Raw genomic sequence first — 22,363 nt, forward strand, 5'->3', positions numbered from 1 at the left:
TTTCAATTTTCGATACCAGCTATCGAAATTGGGTCCCATGAGCTTGTCATTATCTAATAATGACCGGAGCGACAGGGTAGTGGCCATAGCTGCATAAAGGAAAACGAGACCTCTATTAGTACATAAATTAATATTAAAGACTTGGACTTTAGTCTAAAGTTTTTTCCAATATTTTTACGAACTGGTAGCCTCATTCTCCAATTCGAGGAATTACTTTAATTCCTTAATGGGTACTAGAATCCACACAGACTACACACGAGCCCTACTTTGGTTGGTCAACCCATGTGCATCTATGGGTAGGTTCTTAACCAGTTGTTTCTCTAAACAACTTCTAGTAATTGATTTTACCCCAGAACCTAATCAGTAGGCTTTGGCCTCCACTGAAAAGATCTGGTTAGGTTCAACCATTAACATGACTTAATTTAGTGAATCGGATCAATAAATAATCAGGCCCGACTTTGGCCGGCCAACCTAACCACCATCAGAAAGACTCAATCAAATTATCATATTATGAATAATAATTCCATTAGCCAATGAGCACCAGGCCTTTGGGCCTCCAATGATCATTGAACTAATGGACTCATTATCACTCACTTAATGGGAGGCTATGACTTAGTTATCATTATAACTTAATCATTTTAGGGACCTAATAATTTTGAGGATTTTATTAAAGAATAGTAGAGAAGAAATCATCCAGCCAATTTCAATCCTCCCACTGACTTCACCAAGTCAGATTAAAAAAAAATTTAATTAAAGCTGGCATTAGGAGCACCTAAATCAGTCACACTGATTTACCTAATGATATGGGTGAGCTCTAATCATCAAGTGATCTAATCAAAATCTAACTTACCAGATTGGCCAGGTAAGTGAGATCAGTGGTGGAGATTTGCCATTAACTCGTCAATGATCGAATCAATGCGAGTAGCTCCCGCTTAAGAACCACTGGTCAAAACTGCCGAACTTACCTTAGACACCAACCGGTTCATTAGTTTTAATTTTGATCAACTTAGTAAATAGGACTCCACCGTGTAGCCATGAATTAAGTCCATCTTGGTCTAGTTAAAGACATGGATCCATTCAACTACAACTATTGAAGTTGAGTCTAGAGTATCCTTGACCTAATCTAATTCAACTTTTGATTAGATTTGACCAATTACTCCATTTAGTCCATTTTTTAAGCTAACCTTAGGTCTAACCCAATTATGGACCTAATTCATCTAACCCATTGACCCACAAGTTTATGCAATTGTCTTAGGTCTTAATTCACAATTCTAGACCTACTAGACAACACTTAATTCTTTTAATTAAGTACTAGGGCTGATGGGTCAGGGTTTGGCATTTCGAAAATAATTTTTAAATTTTGAAAGATTTTATTTTTTATTCACCAAATGTGTTGACTCATTTCACAAATGGGTCAGCACAATTCATAAACAACAATCCTATTGCTCATTTCATAACAGAAAATAACTCAAAATAAATCATAAATTTTTTTTTAGATCTAATCTAACACATTCATGATAAATTTTATAATTAAGTCCTTTCGCTGCTTCATCGGCATGGGATATAATTGCATCGGCACCCCTACCGCCATAGGAGACCCCATCGAATGGGAAGAGAGGGCCTTTAAACCCTACTTTTCTCCTATGACCGGACGGCCATGGCAACCAACCCAATTAGATTACTTGCTACTTGGATCAAGTATATCTAAATATACCAATTTCAAAATTTAAATTTTGAATTTCAAATTTTAAATTTTAAATTTCAAATTTTAAATTTGAGATTTCAAAAAAATTTCGAATTTTCAATCTTTGAATTTTAAATTTTGAATTTTGAATTTCAAATTTCAAATTTCGAATTTCAAATTTCAAATTTGAGAATTCAACCAAATTTTAAATTTCAAATTTTGAATTTCAAATTTGAAACTTCTAACAAATTTTAAATTTCAAATTTTAAATTTTAAATTTTTTTGAATTTTGAATTTTGAATTTTAAATTTCAAGTTTAAACTTATAGATTACACCTTAATCTATGCATACATATGTATATCATATTCTAGAACCATGCTCTGATACCATTTGTAGCAAAAATTTAGTGCAAGGACAAAATGATAATTTTAAAACTTTTTCAAAATTATTATTTTATAGTAAAATTATTAATTAATCTCATTAATTAATACTAATTAACCCTACACTAGGATCTAAATATGATACAACAGTATGCATTTAAATTTGAAATTCAAATTTGAATCAGTAAACCTTTTACAGTACTGTGTTCAGAACACATCACCTTTTGCGGGTAGTCGATCACCGCAATCTGATCATCATCGGAGGGCTCTGATCATCACGTCACAGCCATATAAATGTCTGACCTCTGCGGATCGTCCACATGAAGCTCCCGTCTGATCAGCTCCTCACGAATGCTAGTTCGTTATTTCACCCTTTTGATGGTAGATGTTGATCGAACTCCTTCGATCAATGTGTGCCGACTCTTCGGATGCTCCAAATCATTTGCACGATTGCTTGAGAGGCTGATGGATCTCTTCCTAAAATTTGGTGGACTCACGACACTCGTGGCACATCAATCTCACTTCCCAAACCCTAGGTAGAAACCCTAGGGTACACACTAGAAACCCTGCGCTCAATTTTCTTTCTTTTCTTTCTTTTTCTCTCGGAAGGTTTTGGACCTTCATCTTGCGCGCAAACTTTCCTCACGCCCCAAAGTTTCTCTCCTAAAATTTTTACGCACGTCCCACTTTTCTCCTCTTTTTAAAATAATGTCGAACGTGTCTTATCCGCGTGAGAGGATAAAGATAAGTGGTTGCACATTTGAATTCAAATCAAATTTGAATTCAAATGCAAAACCAACTCATCCCTATCCACTTGTGCGTGAGAAGAGAAGGGGCGTGAGTTGATTTGTGCGTGGAGAGTTTACACGAGAAACATTTTTTCGTGTAAAATATGGGGCGCACAAGATAAGACCATGGCGCATGGATTAGTTGGTTGCTCATTCAAATTCAAACTTTCTTTTGAATTTGAATGGCCAACCAACTTATTTTTATCCAGATATTTGGCGCACAATTACGTGGAGAAAATTCACGAGAAGTTGCTTCTCGTGAATTTAAATATGCATAGAAGAAGTGAGGTGGCGCAGGGAGAAAAGTCAAGGTGGTTTGAACCTAATTGAGCCAACCTAATCTAAATAGGTTAAGCATAATTAGAATAAATTAAATCTAACTTAATTAGGCTTAATTAGGCTCAATAAAATTCTAATCAAATCAGGAATTAACTAAACCTAACCCCTAATCAAATCAGGGACTAAACCACCTTAGCGATTAGGTCAACATTTAACCTAATCGGATCAATCCAAACTGAATCCAATTCAATTGGACTTGATTTAAAAATAATTACTCAATCAAATTGAGTTAATTAGCGATCAAATCACTAATTAAGCCTCTCATAAATATTGAGTCCAAATTCGATGGGCAATCAGGCATCAGAGACCATCGATATGAAACCTTGATCAAAGAGTTCAAATTTCAAATTCAAAATTTTGACCCCGGTACCCAAAATGTGTGGAACTCATGATCAGAGAATCCTAATTCTCAATCATAGAGTCCCAGACAGATAAGACTCATAATCGCCATCTGATCAGAAAGGAACCACTAATGTGTGTGACCCCACAGGTTCGAACCTAAGCCAGTAGCACAGGAACCAATTCCTGTACTAATCGAAGTGACTATCTAGGAATGGTACCCGACGACCGGATAAGTCGAATAATCGCAATCGCAACATTCAGAACCTACGTGAATATGGTTACCGTATAATTCATCCCTTTTGACCCCTGTGTTTAGGACGACTCAGGGTTAAACTGTCAACCCTGATGATATCATCCGAATCGTGCTCAACTCAATTAGTCCTGTGATTCCTCACTAGGACTACCCTGGTCAAGGTTTTGCTAAATTAAAACAGGACTGTACACAGCTCCTAAACTGGAGTGGTCAATCCCATCTTGACACACGCACCGACAAGTCAAGTACTTGACTACACCCAGCAGCCTTCCGTCATTGAATTAGAAATTCAGATAGTCTAGTACCTAAGTGCAGTAAGTTGCTTGCAAGTCACCGTGGCGGTCTCAGGTCGGAGGGATATTTATACCCATATCCCATCGGAGCAAATTTTGACAGCAGAAATAGCTCCGGAGTTGGTCACGTTCAGTGCAGATGTACCATTACATCTCACCTGTATGCCATACCAGTGTCTCCACACTCTTTGGTTATGAGGACAACCAACCCATATGGCACACAATGACCTATGCTCGATAAACGTTATCGTCCTTGGTAACAACGTATCATTTGGTCGCGAACATGTTTAAGGACTAAGCGACAAATCCTCCTTTGTCGAGTCTAAATAGTCCTAAGGACTTCACCACAACACAGGAGTTCATTAGAAGATGAAACATTTGTGATGAAAAAATACTAAAATAATTTTTATTTATTTATAATTCATGTACTAATACAAAAGGAGCACAACCGTCAACAGGCTGACGATTGGCTTTGGGACACTATTCCCAACACAAAGATCATTATATTTGATAGGTCATGATCCAATGATTAAAGATTTTTAGATATTTATGAGTAACCTACTTGCTATTCCACAGTAACTCAAAATTACTGATCATATAATACCAAAATTATCCCTCATATATTTTATAAAAATATATTAATAATATAAAATATATTATAATAAAATATTATTATGCTTATTAATATATTAATTATTAATATATTCTATAAAAGTATATTTATTAGTCTTACAAATTATAAATTTAATAAATATAATAATAATAAATTAATATTTTAATATTTTTTATTATATAAGTATGAAGTATAATAAGATATTTCTATTTACTTAAAATTATCATTCAATCATAATATAACACTGATATGATTAATAATATATTATAATAAAATATATATCATCTCATAATGCTATTAAGAAAAATGATGGAATATTTATGATCAGAATAATATTTTTGGACTACGATCAGAATAATAGTTGATCTGGACCTGCGCTCTTAATAGTTAATACATGATGACAAACCCGGAAAGATAGGAAAGAATCGACAATGCATATCAAGCTTATAATCCTCCCTCCTACCCTCTTAAGCTTATAGCCGTAGGCAGTATGTGAAGCTAACAACATCCAATCATAGAATTCCATGTACACACCAACCAGAGTGGGAGCCACACAGTTATCTTCAGCGGTCCTCTGGACTAGCCACCTCATCTCAAACTCCACGAATAAAAATTGTCCCAAAAATTAAGAAATTATTGCATGCACTACATGCAAGTGAACTAGGACAAATGCTGGAGCATATGCACAGTAAAGAGCATGTACTTGGGAATCAATGAAATACGAGGGGTCGCATGGTGTGTTATTAATTATGGCATTTGTGCGGTCCAATTGCACAATACTGAGGCCCTAAAATTATCTCCAGAACAGAAAATCAGTGACTCAAAAAGGAGAAATTGCGAGGAGGCATTAATTCGTCGTGGAAGCGATTCTCCACCCCCTCACCCAAAAAATAAAAAATTAGAAAGCAACGCAGCAGCAAAAAGGTATGTGGGATCGATCTTGCAGAGAGCTATTATAATCCAAACTAAGCAATGTACGAGTAAACTTGACTATCCAATCTTTTTATTAAAATATTGCATGCAAATTGCCACCTAGAGATTCCTTAACAAGATCAATAATAATGAATCAAGATGTTGCCTGCCATAGAACTCGCTCATCTAACTTTCAAAGCTCATGATGACCAAATTTACTACCGTGGCATAAGCTCGGATATCTAGACGATTCAATGTAGCCCATTGTGATGCGAGAATGAAACACTCACTTTTAGTAATGTAGTAGGTCAAGAAATGCATTGGCTACGCCAGCTTTAGGAAATGAGCCTTCCAACTTTCCAGTGCGACTCTGGCTCGACGCGACCTGTAGATCACCTCTTCGATCCACGTGCAGATTGGGCTGGGCCAAGGTGCGAGTTTTTTCCCAGTCGAAACCCTCCAAGAATCACAGCGGCTTGCCGTCAAGCAGACAACAGTCTTCCTTGCCGCCCCCGTTTCCCGGGTTGGCGCACGACATCGTCTGTCGTCCACCCGAGTCCAGAAACAGAGCAGAGCCCCGTGCAACCTGTTGAACCGCCACTTGTACTGAAAAGAGGGGAGAAGATCGGCTATGGAGTGGACGAACAAGGAGGGTTTGAATCCGAGTTTCCATCGCTTTCTTGCTGGGCCTTTGGTGGGGCACATCCGGCAGAGGCGCCAGGAGTGTTTGGAGGGTGGGAGGGTGGCGACGATGGCCTTCTCGTCGGAGATGCAGACCTGGCTGAAGGCGAAGGAGTCGTCCATGAGGATTAGTCGCGCGCTTTAAGATCAAGAAGAGCACGGGTTCGGGGAGCTGCAACCAGTCAGGCCGTGGCTTCCCATCGTCATGTATATGGCCGTCGTCTTCTTTGTTCTTGACCTGTACGTCTTGCTCTTTTATTTTTCCTTTCGAGGCTTCGCACACTCTCCTAGCTGCTGCCTCTTCGCCATCGAAGAGGGTGTAACTATGGAAAAGGTCAGGAAAGAGACACAACAGCAGGAAAAGCCACGGCCTCGCGCAGCTTTTTAAAGACGTCGTTCGGGAACGAAGTCTTCGAGCTATCTAGCTGGAAGAGGAAAAGAGAAACGTAGGGTTGCTTTTGGAAGGGATACAGGTACGTAGTATCAGGAAGCTTATGTTTCAGGGAAAGAAGGATCAGGAGACTAATCCTAGCTGGGGGTGCTTCGGATTTAACTCAGTTTAGGAGGTCCGCTGCGCATCGCTGGGATTTGGTAGATAACGCACGGTGGACTTTGGTCTTAAATTTTATCAAAATTATTACACGTTTTTGTTCGTCTACCATCCCGTGCATGCTAAGGTTTTAGTGACGGTTTTATAATTTTGGGCAAATTTAAGCCATGATTAGGTCAGAGGTATCTTGGTGATTTCTTGAATTTGTAAAAGCAACACTGGAAACATGCATTTCCGTGAATTTATTTGAGTCCGGTAGAATTCTACGTATATGTTACAGTCTGAAACAAAAAAAATAAAGATAGACTCTCGCAAACTAGGGAAAACTCTCCATTACTCCCTGGACAGTCCGGTAGTGCACCCATAGAGGGTTGAGATGGAAAAAAACTACTATCACGGTAGCAATTTGAAGGAAGAAGAAAGAAGAAGGTAAAGCAAGATGAATAATTACAAGTCTTTTTTTTGGCTAGCTTGTACAGATCACCTTTGGTCGTATCCAAATTTCTTCTATTTTTAGTAGATGATGAAACGACAACCATCGTAACCTGTTTAAAAAGGAGGAAAAAAGGTGGACAATGAGACCTGTAAATAATAAATTCATATGTACAGAATGTCGTGGAACAGTTAAATTCTCAAAATATGTAGCTAGAACATCTCAAAATTAAATCATGGTAGTGTGAGCAACTTGTCCGGAACAGTAAGCTCCCAGGCATGTGCTTAAAAGCAAAAAGGTTGTTGCCCTCCACACCTGCCCTTTGTAACTTGAAGAGGATCTCAAATCATACATAGTGGCCACATCTAAATCAACCAAGATCCTCTCCAATGTGGGGCTGCAGTGCAGAGTGCTGTACAACCTTCCATTATTGCAATCAAAAGATGAATAACTATCAAACAAAATACACATTGTATGATACAACATGTGTTTATGGACCATCCTATTCGATGGTCATCTATCTTCGGATGGCGGTCATCGAGAGTTATACAGCATTTTGCGGTGTAATGCTGCATTACAGAAGATTCATGCTCTATCTAAATCTTCATCAAGACAGCAAAATCATATGCACGATTGGCACTTCATCATGTAATGGGGTTGTCGTGCAATTAAATTGTTAGAAGTCTTTGTGACTCTAATTTTGCTTGATTATGGTGTCATGCTTTTACTTATTTTGTGTTAGGGACCAATTTACTTACTAGTAACTGTTATGCATATGAATGATGATTGTAGCATTTATTCTAGCAATCATAGCAGCTATTTGGTCGTATTTGTAATAATTATGTAATTCATTTTCTAGTGTTTGGTTAAATATATGCAGCTTAAAAATTACACCTGCATCATGAGGTAATTCAAGGGTTATTGTTGCAATCGCAGTCCTAGCAAATTTTTAATTTGGCAATAGAATGAGTTATTGCCATTTGAAGGGTCTTACTAAGCTCTGTTACATCATAACTACCAAATTACATCAAATCATTAGGTGAAACTGGGTTACTGCGACCAGCGCATCAGTGCATCTATATAGCTATATGCAACGAAACAAACTCTAATATGCCCACTGACGGGTATAATTGCTAATTAGCCATCAAAGCAACTGCTTAAAATCTAAAAAAGACGGTTGTTTATTAATTTTGCTGTTAATTACTTCATGAATAAAACATTGGACTTACTTGGATCTTTCGTCACTAGCATGGCCGTCCCCCCAAAATCGCACGTCCCTCCAGCCACCTTTGTCCTTTGCCAGTAGCTATTAAACGCGAAGGAAGCGTGGGCGATCAACGTATCAGGCTGGTAGCACGACCCATTGGGCTGGATGGAGTCGCAGTCCGCTCCTGACCCACATGCGTAGTTCATGGCCTCTTGGACTATTGCGTCTGGCACGGTGGGCTTCGCAACGCACCAAAGGCCCCGAGAAGGCGCGCCAGGCGGCGGCGCCGGTCCAGTCGGTGGTGGGTAGACCACCGGAGGTAGGAAGATGGGCGGTCCTGGCACGAACACCGGTGGGCTCGGAACGATGCTTGGCGGCGGGTTGGGTACATAGCTGGGTGGGCTGGGCCCATATGCTGGTGGGGTGGGCACGATGCCGGATGGTGGACCCGGTATGTAGATTGGTGGGCTTGGCATGAAGCCCGATGGCGGACCCGGTATGTAGATTGGTGGGCTTGGTACGATGCCGGATGGTGGACCCGGTATGTAGGTTGGTGGGCTGGGTACGATGCCGGGTGGCGGACCTGGTACGTAGCTTGGTGGGCTTGGCACAAATTCTGGTGGACTTGGGGCGAGCGCAGGTGGGCTTGGTGGTGTAGGATACACTGGCAGGTTCGGGGTGAGGACCGGGGGAGGTGGTGGTGATGGTTGAATGGGGATTACTGGGGGTGGAAGGATGGTGGAAGGTGGGAGGGGAGTGAGTGGGGGATAAACACAATAAGGTGGGTTTTCATCAGGGGAGGAGGTGGGGCCCATTATATCATCAAATGGTGGCAATGAGTATGGAGAACCTACATAGTTGGGATCTGAGGACGAGAAGATGTCCAAATGCTTTGATACTTTAAGTTGTGAGCTTCTATGTGGATGCTTCACAGCTTGAAAGCCCAGGGAGTTCTGTGAATGCCTTGAGCTTCTTGCGTCTAAAGATCCCAAAAGAACATAAGTTCACAAATGTTATGTTAGTTGCAGGGAAACATAATTGGTGAATAAACAATTGATAGCTTACCGCAATGAATGAAGAAGGTTGCAGTAGAGAAATGGAGGAGAAGGAAGCAGAATAACGCCGTGAAGTCTATTCTTTGGTCCATTTGAGAGGCCTAATTTTTGAGTCAGTCCGACGCCAGTCTTAAGAGAGTTGGTGGAGCATGGGATAGTTATTATAGGCAGTTGCAATAGCTCTGTAATGCCCATCTGAAGAGAGATGATAGGGGTCTTGAGAAGAGGCCGGCAGTAAAGTGGAATACCGAGCTTTATCGCCGATGTTGCTTTTTCCACCCTTCTTTTGTTCCTCCTTTGAATGAAAAAGAAATGGTGAGGCTGAACAAAGATGAACCTGGGAACTTGTTTATGAATTGTTGATGGAGCCGGATGTTGTTGTTATATTTAGGTGAACATGCTTTTCTCCCAAGCTAGTCTCAGCATATGTGCTTGCTTGGAGCAGGAGAAAACAAAAGAAAGGTGTTTTAGCCTTTTTGTCTTACTTCTTCTCTACTCAACGAAACACACACTCTCTCATTTCTTAAGCGAGATGGGGTTACTGCAGGGTTAAATTCCTAACAGACACACATCCCTGACAGTTAAATCAGCTGTGCGTATGTACATACATACGTACGTAATACATACATACGTTCGTAATACATACATACCTATATAAATGCGTACATATATGATCAAATCACTATTTTTCTCCAAGAAAAATCAAAACACTAACGTAGAAGAAGAAATGGAGAAGATAGCATCAGGTCACATTAATCAAGCAAGACTATGAGCCAAGGTCTCTACCCCGTTGTTTTCTTTGAGTCCCATTAGACTTTGATTTTTATAGCTGACGAAGTTTACTTCTTTTGCTTAATAAAATAAAAAAATCCGAATTTTATGCCGTGCTAGTTAAGACAAGGTAATATATATCTACTGTTGATATATTTCTAAGCATTAACAAAAGTATCCATTCGTGATCAATTTCCTCCTCTTGCTTGTATTTTTTATTTTTTTGTTTTTTTAATGATATCTAGATTTGTGTATGTATATAAGAAAACCATGCTGAATCAAGGTCTCCATCCCATCTTTGTTTTTATTGTCTTTGAGTGGCATTAGACTTTGACTTTTATAGTTGATGAGTTCAATCATTTTGCTCAATAAAATAAAAAAATTCTGATTTTTATGCCTTACTAGTTAACATAAGGTGATGTCAGCAGCTAATATACTTCTAAGCATTGACAAAAGCATGCATTAGTAATTAATTTAGTCTGTTTGAATTGTTTTTGTGTGTATGTGCGTATATTAAAACCTTATTATACAAGAGGAAATGGAGAGCTCTTATGAGTCCCTTAAACGTCAAGGCAAAGATTCCCTGCTGTCTTAGTATTGTTTATTAGTTAAAGCATTATTTACGAAAACCTACATCCAATTACATCCAATTCTTTGTTTGACTGCCACTGGAAGTCTTTATACGTTTAGTATTACACACACACACACACATACATATATTGTACATAGTTTGATCAATATAATGCATGCAATTATGCCAATGTTACATATAATTATATCTGTTTTTGTATAAAGTTAATTATTTATATAAATTCATGCATTATCGTTTCCAAAGGTTTGAGGCTGCACATAAAATATCATGAAAATCAAAGATCAAAGGAATATTTTAATTTAACAAAAAAAGTTAAATATAAAATAGCAATCAATCTAGAGGTGGGATTCTTAAATTCCTCTTTTCTTTAGAACAATGCTTTATCCGAATGCATACCTGACCTGCCTTTTTACGAACCTTGAAGGTAAAATGAGCACATTGAAGCCTTCATTATTATCTCGGGGTGTGCGACCTTGCAATACTCTTTTCTCTATCTTGTTTGGCTAAACGGTACGAACAAGCACTAAACTGGAGTTCTATATACCATATATCGGATAGGAGGTTTATGAAGAGCTTTATTATCCATTAAACCTTGTTGGCTGAAAAAGACCTGATTGGGATAACCTTCAGGGTACAAAATTAAGCATGCTCCTTTGCGAAAATAACAAGTGGTAGCTGGACTTCAAGGCACTACTGCCATGGATCTATTGCAACGTATTTCACCGAGTACGGTTAATTTGTCTGGTAGAACAGCAAGTCCAGTTCATTATCCAATATAACAAATTAAATGGTCGCATTCATACGACCTCCTAAGGCAACACGTGATAGTTTTGCAAGTCACTTCATCTGACGTGGAGCGAGAAAACTACAGACAATAATGCTATGGTCGATTACTTGTGGGCCGCCGTGGACGAAGAAATCTCCTTGGACTCTTCTTCCTCCATGGTGTCGCATATGGTAGTCCCCCTCGTCTCTGGCAAGCAGGCAGAAAAAAGCCCACAACCAGCGATCACCAGCCCAAACACTCCAAAGGACAGAGAACTATTTCTCCTTCCTTCCCCTACTAAAATAGGAGCCAAAGTTCCTCCTAGCGTAATAGCCTGTCTCACGATGGAGATCGCCGAGTTCCTGAGGCACGTCGGAAACAACTCGATGCTATAAATCAGAGCCACGTTAAAGGCAGTGCAGGCACTGAAGAAGGACACAACCTCCACCGCCATCCGCAGCTCCTCGACCCTCAAGAACATGCACAAGATGCTGCACACCCCGCTTATGGCGGTGAATACTAGCAACGAGCTCCTTCGATCCATTCTCTCTACGAGAAAGAAGGTGAGCAGTGCTGCAGGCAGCTCGGCTAATGCATTAAATGTGACACTCAAGTAGAGATTGGACCCCAAGTTCCCTAGATTCAATGGCATCCCAAAGTAGACCATTCCGAGCCCGAAGCCCACCGTCATGATCGCTGCCAACCTCCGGAATGCCCAGCGCTTCTCCCACAGCATCTTCATGGCAGCAAAGGTGCCCACAGTTCGAGTCTCCTCCATAGTTAATAGGCCAGAGAAACTAGAATCGATGATATTACCATTTGACGCTGCGATGCTCTTCAGTGTCTGGATGGCCTCTTCTCTTCGCCCACGTACCAAAAGCCATCTCGGAGATTCTTGGATCAGGAAATGAATCAGAATGGAGTAGCAGAAAGAAGGAACGGAGATCCAAGCGTAAAGGGTCCTCCAAGATGACCCCTGTTCGACATAGGCAACAGCAGGCAATGATAGAAAGCCGAGTGTGAAACAAAAGAATCCAACGATGCTGATCCTATCCCGCCACCTCTTGGCGACCATCTCCGTGGACAGCACGAGCGCGCATGAATTGACCGTAGCTCGCCCGAATCCACAAATAAATCTCAAGGATACGTAGACCCAGAAGTTCGGGGAGACCGCCGTCAGTGTTCCGGTCAGCGACATGGTGAGGCATGAGAGGAAAAGCATGTTTTTGCGGCCAAGTAGAGAGTCGGCAAGCGGTGCCAGCACGAGTCCTCCGATGAGACTGCCCGCAAAGAAGGCTGAAGCGGGCAAGCCGGTGATGGCCGAGCCGGAACACTCGAGGCTCCACTCAGATACCACTGATGCGTGCTCGGGGTGGTCCCAGGCCCAGGAGCCTTGGGGCAGGCCACAGGGATGGAGCGCCGAGGAGCAAAGCGGGTCGTCGGCGCGGGTGCAGTGCCAGGAGGGCTCGGCATCGGTGAAGACGTTGATGAAGGTTTGCTGGGAGTCGAAAGCCCATGCTAGTGAAACGAAGATTGCTCGGAGTAGCTGGGCCAAGCCGGTGGCGCCGATGCAGCTCTCGATGGCATCGTCCACCGCCTTCTTTTTGGTTTCTGGTTGGAACTGGGCATCGGAGCTGCGGCAAGGGAGAAGGGGTGTAGAGTTGTCCATCGCTTTGTTTTTGTCTTCAGATGGACATGGATGAGTGGGAGAGGGAAGGGGATTAAGATCTGGGGTAGGAGAGCAGCGGAGACCAGTATATGGAGCCGTGGTGGGACCCTAAAGAACGAAGGCAGTAACTTCCTTTGTCCAGCGATGTGTCTGATACTGTAGAAATCTTGGATAATACAGTAGATAAAGCCATTGAAAAAAAACAAAAAGAAAAATGGACCAAAAATTATGTAACCATCCATCTTCGCACATCACTGAGGTAGACTGGTGCGTTTGGTTACACTTCTTGATTTTAAATTTTTAATTTTTAAAAAATATTTTTTATTTTTTTATTTTTATTATTGAATAAAAATAAAAAAAAGTAAAAAATATGTTTGGTAACTACGTTGTTATAAAGCAAAAAGTAACGTTTGGAGACGATAGGTGAAAAGTTTGACGAGAGAAAAGAATTTGAAAAGGAAAGAAGAGTGTGTCTGTCTATGCAAAAAGCTTTTCTACGATCCGCTCGTAATTCTTATTTTTCATTAAAAGGAATAAAAAGAGAGAGAGAAAAGGACGTGCACTATTTTTTTTTAATTAAAAAAATATAAGAAGTGCTGAGGCACAGATAACGCAGAGAGAAAATAAGGTTAGAAGCTTTGAGAAGGAAGATGGATGTTGAGAGTGATAATAGTATGCTAGCAGGCATGATTGGAGGTGCATCTTTCGTGCGAAAGAAGCATTCATTTTTTTTTGCACGAATTCATTATTGAATCATACAATTATTGCTCCACGATCTAAATGAATGAAGAAGTTTAGAATATTTGGAGATCTACATCGGATGCAATCCGATGACCTATATTGTCAAAAACAGATCAATCATTCTTTGGCACGAAGGGCACAACCCAAACCTTTTTGAGAATAATACTTTTGTCTTTGATTTTCCTCAGAAAAAAAATTATTATTACCTTCTTTCCAAACACACGCATGTTTCGGATGAGTGGAGAAAAATGTGGTCTCTATTGCCAATATAATTAATACAAAAATTTCTGGAATGCTTGTTCTGTTACTTATAAATTTGCATAAAATCAAATAAAAGCAGAATAGGAACATTGCAATAATATGCGGTCAACCGTGTACATGAAACAAGTATAGGACTGACAAGAAAAATTCATAACAACAGCTTGTATACGATGTTATGCTTTGGAAGAAAATAGCATGCAAGGTGCGAAAGTTTATGAGTTTGAATTGGAGGGGAAGGCAAAGGCCACCCATAATCTTATTAAAAGAAGAGATATTTACAGAGCAAGAGGGTTACAGATGGTGCGGAGAGGTGCCAGAGTTGACGACGTTAAATTTTTAGCACAAATGGATACTACAAGCTAATATTTTTATAAGATTATTGGGAAGGCCTTCTTACCTGAAAAGGTAAAAATTTTTCTGTGACTGGCATTGAGAAACAAAGTAGATACAGAGAAAGTACCAATGAAGAAGGGATTGCAGGTTAGCTCAGTTTGTGTTTTGCATGGAGCAAGATTAAAATCGATCTCCCATCTCTTACTTGAATGTTTCTTTATGCGTAGTCTTTAGAATGCTATCAAGGTTCAGCTGAAAATCAAAGGATGGCCTAATAACCTCAGAAGCCTGTGGACTGATTGGAAATTAAACAATTTTACAGCTCTTACTAGAAGGGTTCGGGAACAACTGATAGCTTCAGATTTGGAAAGAAAGGGATAGAAGAATCTTTCTAAAGAAATCCAGCACTGAATCTGACCCATTTGTTCATCGAGCGAAGGATACGAAATCAATGAGATGGATTTTTTCATTAAAAAAAAGTTACAATCCTACAAATAATTCTTAGTCTGTTTCACAGTTGGCAGCACGTTTGTTCCAACAAGTACCTTGACAATCGTAGGGAATTCTCCGGTCCCCTGGTTCACAATCGTACATCTTGAAGGCCCCATCATGTCTGAAGTAGTACCTGTAGCCTTCTTGTTTGGTTCCTATTGGAGTCTATTTATCATTTTGGCTTTTCATTTCTGTTTTGATACAGATGCTCTAATCTCATTGTCTGGCTCTTCCCCACCTACCTATCAGATTATCTTTCATCTCTTGTATATACTTTCTCTTCTTTCTATAATAAAAGCCAGGTGGCTCATCGCCTCCTTCTACATTTAAAAAGAAAAAAAGAAAAAAAGCTAGTATATTTGTGCGGATATATTGTAAGCTTTTCTCTCTCAGCATTTTCTTTGGCCAACAGTGTGATGTTGCACAAGGCTATTGCTTCCAGCAATAGAACATAGCAAATGTGCAAATAAGGTGGTTGATATGAGCAATCCGAACGACAAATCTGGCTCACAAGTGGAAATTTTCTTGTGCTCGGGTTGGAACCATCTTTAGAAATCACAGGCATAAAAAACATAAAAATATTTCGAGGCAAAATTTCGTCCGACTCAATCGACCGCCTGCCCAAAATATGTATCTGGTTTAAAAACATTCAGGTTTGGAAATTTGGATGGATTGGTCTTGGGTTCCTTAATGAATACCTAGTTATACGTTGGAGTTTGGGTCTCAATCGATCCTGTTAATCCGCCTTTCAATCAAGAGCTCCCACCCGCCTCTGTTAATATATGTAGGTTTAAAAGAATGCATGAATGGACGATGACTTACAGTTTGTGAGACTGGAAACTTAGAACTCGATACTCAATAACGATAAAATTTTAGCACAAATAGATATTACAAGCTAATATTTTTATAAGATTATCTGGAGGGCCTTCTTATTTGAAAAGGTTAAAGATTTTCTGTGGCTGGAGTTGAGAAACTAAGTGAATACAAGGAAAGTACTAGCAAAGAAGGGATGGCAGGTTAGCTCAGATTGTGCTTTGTGTGGAGCGAGATTAGAGTCGATCTCCCATCTCTTACTTAAATGTTCCTTCACTCATAGTCTATGGAATGATATCAAAGTTCAGCTTAAAATCAGAGGATGGCATGGTAACCTTAATTAGAAGCCCAAGGATGAATAGAAGATTAAAGAATTTTACAGCACCTGCTGGAAGGTTAAGGAACAACTGATGGCCGCAGTGTGCTGGGAGGTTTGGGAAAAGAATGGAACAGAAAGATCTTCCTAAAGAATTTTGAGATCTATTTCACAGTTGGCAGCACCTTTGTTCCAACAAGCACCTTGACAATCATAGCTGCCTCTACAATTCTCGGGTCCCCCTTGTTCACAACTATACATCTCGAAGACCTCATCCTAGCAGAAGCAGTGGCTGCAGCCTTCTTGTTTGGTTCCTATTGGAGTCTATTTAGCATTTTGGCTTCTCATTTCTATTTTGATACAGAAGCTCCAACCCTGATTGTCCTTCCCTGCCCCACCTTCCTATCATGTTATCTTTTATCTCCTGTATGTACTTTGGCTCTTTCTATAATCAAAGCCAGGTGGCTCACTGCCTCCCCCGTTAGAACTTCACAGAACAGATGGTTCTGCCTCTCTTTTTTTTTTTTTTCTTCCCCCTGCTGATGTTAGTGCTTATCCTTGCTGGCGAAAAGAAGGGTTTTCATTGATTTCTTCCCCCCACCAAGTGTATGATGCCGTACAAGGCATTGCTTCCAGCAATAGAACGTAGCAAATGTGCAAATAAGATGGTGCACATGAGCAATCCGAATGGCAAATCTAGGTCACAAATGGAAGTTTTCTTGTGCTCACATGTGAATTGGCACCATCTTTAGAAAATCACAGGCGCAACCAGATAAAAAATATAAAAAATATTTTGTGGCAAAATGTTGTCCGACTCAATCAACCGACCAGGTCCTGTCCAAAATATGTTTATGGTTTGAAAATGTCCGGGTTTGGAAATTTAGATGGATCGGACTTGGGTTCCTTAAAAAATAGCTGGTTAGACGTTTGAGTTCCTTTTAATCAAGAGGTCCTACTGGCCTCTGTTAATATATGTAGGTTTAAAAGAATGCATGAGTGGAAGATGATTTACAGTCTGTGAAACTGGAAGCTTAGAACTTGATACTTAACTACCTTAGTCGGCCGGGAATTATAGTTTTGGTCACAGTACTATGAATTATATCTTAATTAAATAGCGCGATGCATACTTCTGCACTCGTTTTAGTTGAGATGAAAACAAACATTTAAAGGAAGCCCCACAACCACGGCCTACCTCCCAATCCTGCACCAAGCGAAGGCATTCTTCCCACCAAATTTTACTTAATGCTGAAATGTTTCAACGACCTCAGGTCTACCTTCTTGTTACAATTTGGACGTGCCTGTAGAAGTCTCCGCGCGGGCTTTGATGCACCCCGTCTTGCCCATTAGTTCGAAACTTTCCTATCTGCTAAACAAAAATTTGCAGAGAGCTGCACTTGGGAAAAGTTATAAGAGGGGGCACCCTCATCATCGTTGGGATCCTTCTTTTTTTTTTTTTTTGATGAAATTGGAGACTAATGGGTACTTTAACCCATTAGTCACCAGCAATTTTATTGAAAACAAAATAATTACAGGAGCTAAGTTATAAAGAGGATGTACAGGAACATAAGATGAAAACGAATGCAGAAAAATACAGCCAAGAAACAGGAGAATAACAGAGGCTCAGACAGGCATGAAGATCAGTAGTACAAGCAATAATCAAACTGCTGCAAGAGGAAGTTTCCTCTGCCATCCAATCCTGATTGAAAAAAGGAGAAGTAGAGGCACTGTAAGGATGGTTGCAAGAAGAAACATGGAGCGCAACTACTGAGTGTTTAAGACAGCAGAAACCCGAGGGAAAACTTCTGAAGAGTATAAGACAACAGCATCGAAAATAATTCAAAAAAGCATCATGGATCTGAGTGGATAGCAGCAATGTCAGGAACCATGCCAGTATCAACACAGCCTTATGAGCAAGAAGTGAAGCCGGATCAGATAGAAAAGAGAAACCATGAATCACATATCATTCTAATAAGTAAGGTAACTCATCATTTCCGGCAAGATAAAAAGCAGCTTGAGCCCAGCTTAAAACAAAAACAGGAACAAAAATTAAATTGATCCCCAGCATCCTTTGGCTTTATGCCAGAATTTAGCAAAAGCAACCACCTCCTTATGGCCACAAAGAGAGGTACACAATGAGAGAGCCTTATGAGCAACAGAGGCAGCAGAGGAGCACTTCTTCAAGAAAATGTGAGAATTCCTTTCAATCCAACAGCTCCATATAACCGCCGCAATAAGCATTAGAACCGGGCCATGCAACTTTTTGTGAAATTTCTGGATTCTCCAGGTGGAAAGGAGGTCAAGAAGATTATTCGGCTTAGGAAGAGTGCTAGTATCCACATTCGTCAGACATTTACACGTTGTTTTAGGTCACTGATGCCTTGCTGGTTTATAAGAACGAGATGCACTTCTGTTGAGAGAACTGAATCTAATTCTGAAGTGTGCATTACATTCCACATTTGCATACCGAGAGCACCCATATAATTTTCTCTTCAAAGAGGAACTTGATAAAAAATTTAGTGGAAACGCTGGATGTGATGACCATGGCACCCTCTATTTTGATTGGTGGGCTTTTGTCTGGATCTTGATCATTTAATTGCTTGGGTCACCGTTCCTTGTCAGGGCTCCAGAGTCCTAACCAGATATTATTGTCTGTTCCAGCTGCATCAAGTGTCATGATAATACAACTGTAATGATACATGTAGTTAGAATGTTATGTTAGAAATCATAGAAGTGCTGTTTTCAGACAAAGAATCAAAGTTATTCATTGTCAGCTTATTTAAGGATCATAAGAATTCTGATAATCAGGTTCGGTTAGGTGGACCAATTTAGCTTAGAGATGGAAGGACCACACTATCCAATTGCACCCATCAACTTTGGCAGAATCCAGCCTTCGGTTTTGAAGGATGGCCCAATATTAGCATGTTTCTGGTGGGAAGTATAGACCGTAGGTTGCAAGTATCCCTGAATTGCATTAGTAGCTTAGAGATTCAGCTAGCTAGACTTGGGCAATTTAGTGTGTAGGTACTAGACTACCAACCAGCCCAAGTGATCTCTAGCAAACTTGCTTGTGTGAGGATTTGGTTCTTGGAACCCAAGTATTTGAGATGAAAACCATGGATGAGTTTATTTGGATCCAGCGGCTAGGCGTTAATGAAATTTTTATTGAGGATGAGTTACAGAAGAGGCTTAACCACCTTAAGATCTGTCATTGCCATAATGACATCCCAATTGATGCCCATGTATATTCCTCAAAATACTCATCGGCTTAATTACGTCTGATTCCTCAGCGAGTCCTTTGATTTTGCAACAGTAGGTGTTTGGCTGTACAAAGAAATTTTCTTAACATTCCAGAATCATTAAATTTACTTTGTACAGAATATTTTGAATCCACAATTTCTTCTTAATCATCAGACATCAGTTTTAAGCCTTTCTTTTTACCTGCTTAAAAAACATCTTGATTTTTAGAAATCAAAAAGATTGAACCAAAATAAATGTAAATCGATCATGAGGTTATGCCATCTCCAAAATTCCACTTCAATATATATTCATTCACGACAAAGCTGCATCGGAGCCAAACAAAACTTCTCCCAAGATTTTTGTAGTCCATCTCGTCTCTCATCCTCACAAGAGAGAGACAGAGTACGCAACAGTGCCTTGATTAAACTACTGATGGGTTACTGGATGTGGAAATCTCCTTGTACTCTTCTTCCGCCATGGTGTCGCTTATGCTCCTCCCCCTGGTCTCCGGCAAGCAAGCCGCAAACAGCCCGCAACTGCCTATCACCAGCCCAAACACTCCAAAAGACAAGAAACTCTTCTTCCTTCCTTCTACCACCAAGATGGGAGCAAACACTCCACCAAGCACAAGAGCCTGCCTCACCAGTGAGATCGCCGAGTTCCTGACACACGTAGGAAACAACTCAATGCTGTAAACCAGAGCTACATTCAATGCAGTGCAGGCGCTGAAGAAGGACACCACCTCCACGGCCATCTTTAACCCCTCAATCTTCATGAAGACACACAAGATGCTACACATCCCACTCAAGGTTGTGAGTATGAGCGATGAACTCCTCCGGTTAAAGTTCTCGATGCAAAAGAATGTGATGAGCGACGAGGGTAGCTCTGCTAACGCATTATATGTGACGCTCAAGTAGATATTGGATGTCAAATTTCCTACATTCAGCGGCATTCCATAGTAGACCATCCCGACGCCAAAGGCTACCGTCATGATCGCAATTAACCTCCGAAAAGCCCATCTCTTCTCCCAAAGAATCTTCATTGCGGTGAAGATGCCCACGTTCTCCACATCTTCCGGGGTTACTAGAGTGGAGAAGCTAGAAGTGATCACATTACCGTTGGACGCTGCGATGTTCTTCAATATGTGGACGGCCTCTTCTCTTCGCCCTCGTACGAGGAGCCACCTCGGAGATTCTTGGACAAGAAAATAAAGCAAAATGGAGTAGCAGAAAGAAGGAACCGAGGTCCACAGGTAGAGAGTCCTCCAAGATGACCCCCGATTAACATAGGCCATAGCGGGTAAAGATAAGAAGCCAAGCCCAAAACAAAAGAATCCGATGATGCTGACACCATCTCGCCATTTTTGGCTGACGATCTCCGTCGATAGCACGAGCGCGCAGGTGAGGACGGTGGCTCGTCCAAACCCGCAAATAAATCTCAGGGCCGAGTAGAGCCATATATTCGGTGATATGACGGTGAGAATTCCGGTGAGCGACATGGTGAGGCAGGAGAAGAAGAGCATTTTCTTGCGGCCGAGCAGCGAATCGGCGAGTGTTGCAAGCAAGAGTCCTCCGATGAGGCAGCCAATGAAGTAGGCGGATGCCGGCAAGCCGGCGAGGGCCGAGCCAGAGCACTCGAGGTTCCACTCGGACACTATGGAGGTGTGCTCGGGGAGGTCCCATGCCCATGAGCCCTTGGGGAGACTGCAGGGATTGCTCGCCGAGGAGCATGATGGGTCGTCGGGCCGAATACAACGCCACTTGGGCTCCGCATCAGTGAAGACATTGATGAAGGTCTGTTGGGCGTCGAAAACCCATGAGAGAGAAGCGAAGAATGCTTGGAAGAGTTGGGAGAAGCTGGTTCTGCCGATATAGTGCTCGATGGCGTCGTCGAACGATGGTGATGCTGCCTTCTTTACTCTAATTGGATGCTGAGTTTCTGACGGAGTGTAAGGAGGCAGAAGGGGGTTGGAGTCGGCCATAGCTTTTATTTCAGATTAGGATGGGGGTTAGAGGGGGAGAAGGGCTGAGGGCTCCTTAAAAAGAGAGGAACCAAACGGTGATGCTGTATTAAATTTATAACAAATCAAAAAAAAAATTTATATTTTATTAATTATTATGTATTATATAGATCAATTTTTGTGGATAATATCTCATATTATCCTACATATTTTATCTATTACTAATTTTTCATTGATTTGTCACAACGATAATGTTGTATCACCATTGCAACGAATATTTTTTTATATAAAAAAAATATTCATCATGTACTTCATATTTTTTCATATATTATATCAAGTTTCATAGATAATATCTTATATTATTTTATATATTTTATTTATTTTTAATTTTTTATTAATTTATTATAACAGTGCGATATCATCATTGTAATGAATATTTTTTTATGAAAATAAAATTTTATTTATTTATTTATTTATTTATTTTTGATTGTTTGGTGGGGATGCATCCTGCGCCAGTGCTATCTCCTCTGAATGCAGTCAGATGAGTGAGTTGGATGTTGATCTAACGAGATTCTTCTTATCAGGAGTTAGTAATATATTTATTAAATAACGGCCGCCCAAAGTTAATGAATAGACCAAACTTTTCTGCCACTTTAGGTAGTTTTTTTTTTGTTTGTAATAAATTTTTTCTGAATTGATTTTGATTTTTTAAATAAAAATACATATTTTTGTAAAAAAAAAACAATACAGCTGTCCTACCAAACCAGCGCACGCGACCGTGGGAAAGGTGTTCCGTGTGGCATCGGCGTCAGTATGGATTATGATGACCGAATACGATAAAAGTGGGCGGCAGTGGATGTCTTTTCTCTCTCTTTTTTTGTT

At 40.4% G+C, this 22,363-nt stretch overlaps 3 protein-coding genes across 3 annotated transcripts; all 3 read right to left on the minus strand.

The window, feature by feature from the left end:
• Positions 1 to 7,048: 7,048 nt before the first annotated feature.
• On the minus strand, positions 7,049 to 10,088 carry LOC105055200 (uncharacterized). The gene is made up of 3 exons (XM_010936955.3): positions 9,541 to 10,088; positions 8,498 to 9,454; positions 7,049 to 7,380 (listed from the first exon to the last, which is right to left on the minus strand). Exons 1-3 carry the CDS (start codon positions 9,620 to 9,622, stop codon positions 7,349 to 7,351), a joined length of 1,071 nt encoding a protein of 356 aa, XP_010935257.1. The 5' UTR covers positions 9,623 to 10,088; the 3' UTR covers positions 7,049 to 7,348.
• Positions 10,089 to 11,338: 1,250 nt separating this feature from the next.
• On the minus strand, positions 11,339 to 13,365 carry LOC109506194 (organic cation/carnitine transporter 2-like). Its single transcript, XM_019852320.3, has one exon. The coding sequence runs from the start codon at positions 13,326 to 13,328 to the stop codon at positions 11,784 to 11,786; it is 1,545 nt and encodes a 514-aa protein (XP_019707879.1). The 5' UTR covers positions 13,329 to 13,365; the 3' UTR covers positions 11,339 to 11,783.
• A 6,446-nt stretch (positions 13,366 to 19,811) lies between these two features.
• LOC105053052 (organic cation/carnitine transporter 2-like) lies at positions 19,812 to 21,551 on the minus strand. Its single transcript, XM_019851163.3, has one exon. It carries the CDS (start codon positions 21,500 to 21,502, stop codon positions 19,943 to 19,945), a length of 1,560 nt encoding a protein of 519 aa, XP_019706722.2. The 5' UTR covers positions 21,503 to 21,551; the 3' UTR covers positions 19,812 to 19,942.
• Between the last annotated feature and the right edge of the window lie 812 nt (positions 21,552 to 22,363).

This window comes from Elaeis guineensis, chromosome 2 (genome assembly GCF_000442705.2).
Source record: "Elaeis guineensis isolate ETL-2024a chromosome 2, EG11, whole genome shotgun sequence".
NCBI lineage: Eukaryota > Viridiplantae > Streptophyta > Magnoliopsida > Arecales > Arecaceae > Elaeis > Elaeis guineensis.

What these genes read in the sequence shown, in the direction of transcription:
- LOC105053052 (XM_019851163.3), bottom strand. Translation starts at nt 21,502, where the DNA reads ATGGCCGACTCCAACCCCCTTCTGCCTCCTTACACTCCGTCAGAAACT.
- LOC109506194 (XM_019852320.3), bottom strand. Translation starts at nt 13,328, where the DNA reads ATGGACAACTCTACACCCCTTCTCCCTTGCCGCAGCTCCGATGCCCAG.
- LOC105055200 (XM_010936955.3), bottom strand. Translation starts at nt 9,622, where the DNA reads ATGGACCAAAGAATAGACTTCACGGCGTTATTCTGCTTCCTTCTCCTC. An exon ending in AACCTTCTTCATTCATTGCG is followed by an intron (nt 9,455 to 9,540) that starts GTAAGCTATCAA and finishes TGGGATCTTTAG; the next exon opens with ACGCAAGAAGCTCAAGGCAT. An exon ending in GCTAGTGACGAAAGATCCAA is followed by an intron (nt 7,381 to 8,497) that starts GTAAGTCCAATG and finishes CTTTTTAAACAG; the next exon opens with GTTACGATGGTTGTCGTTTC.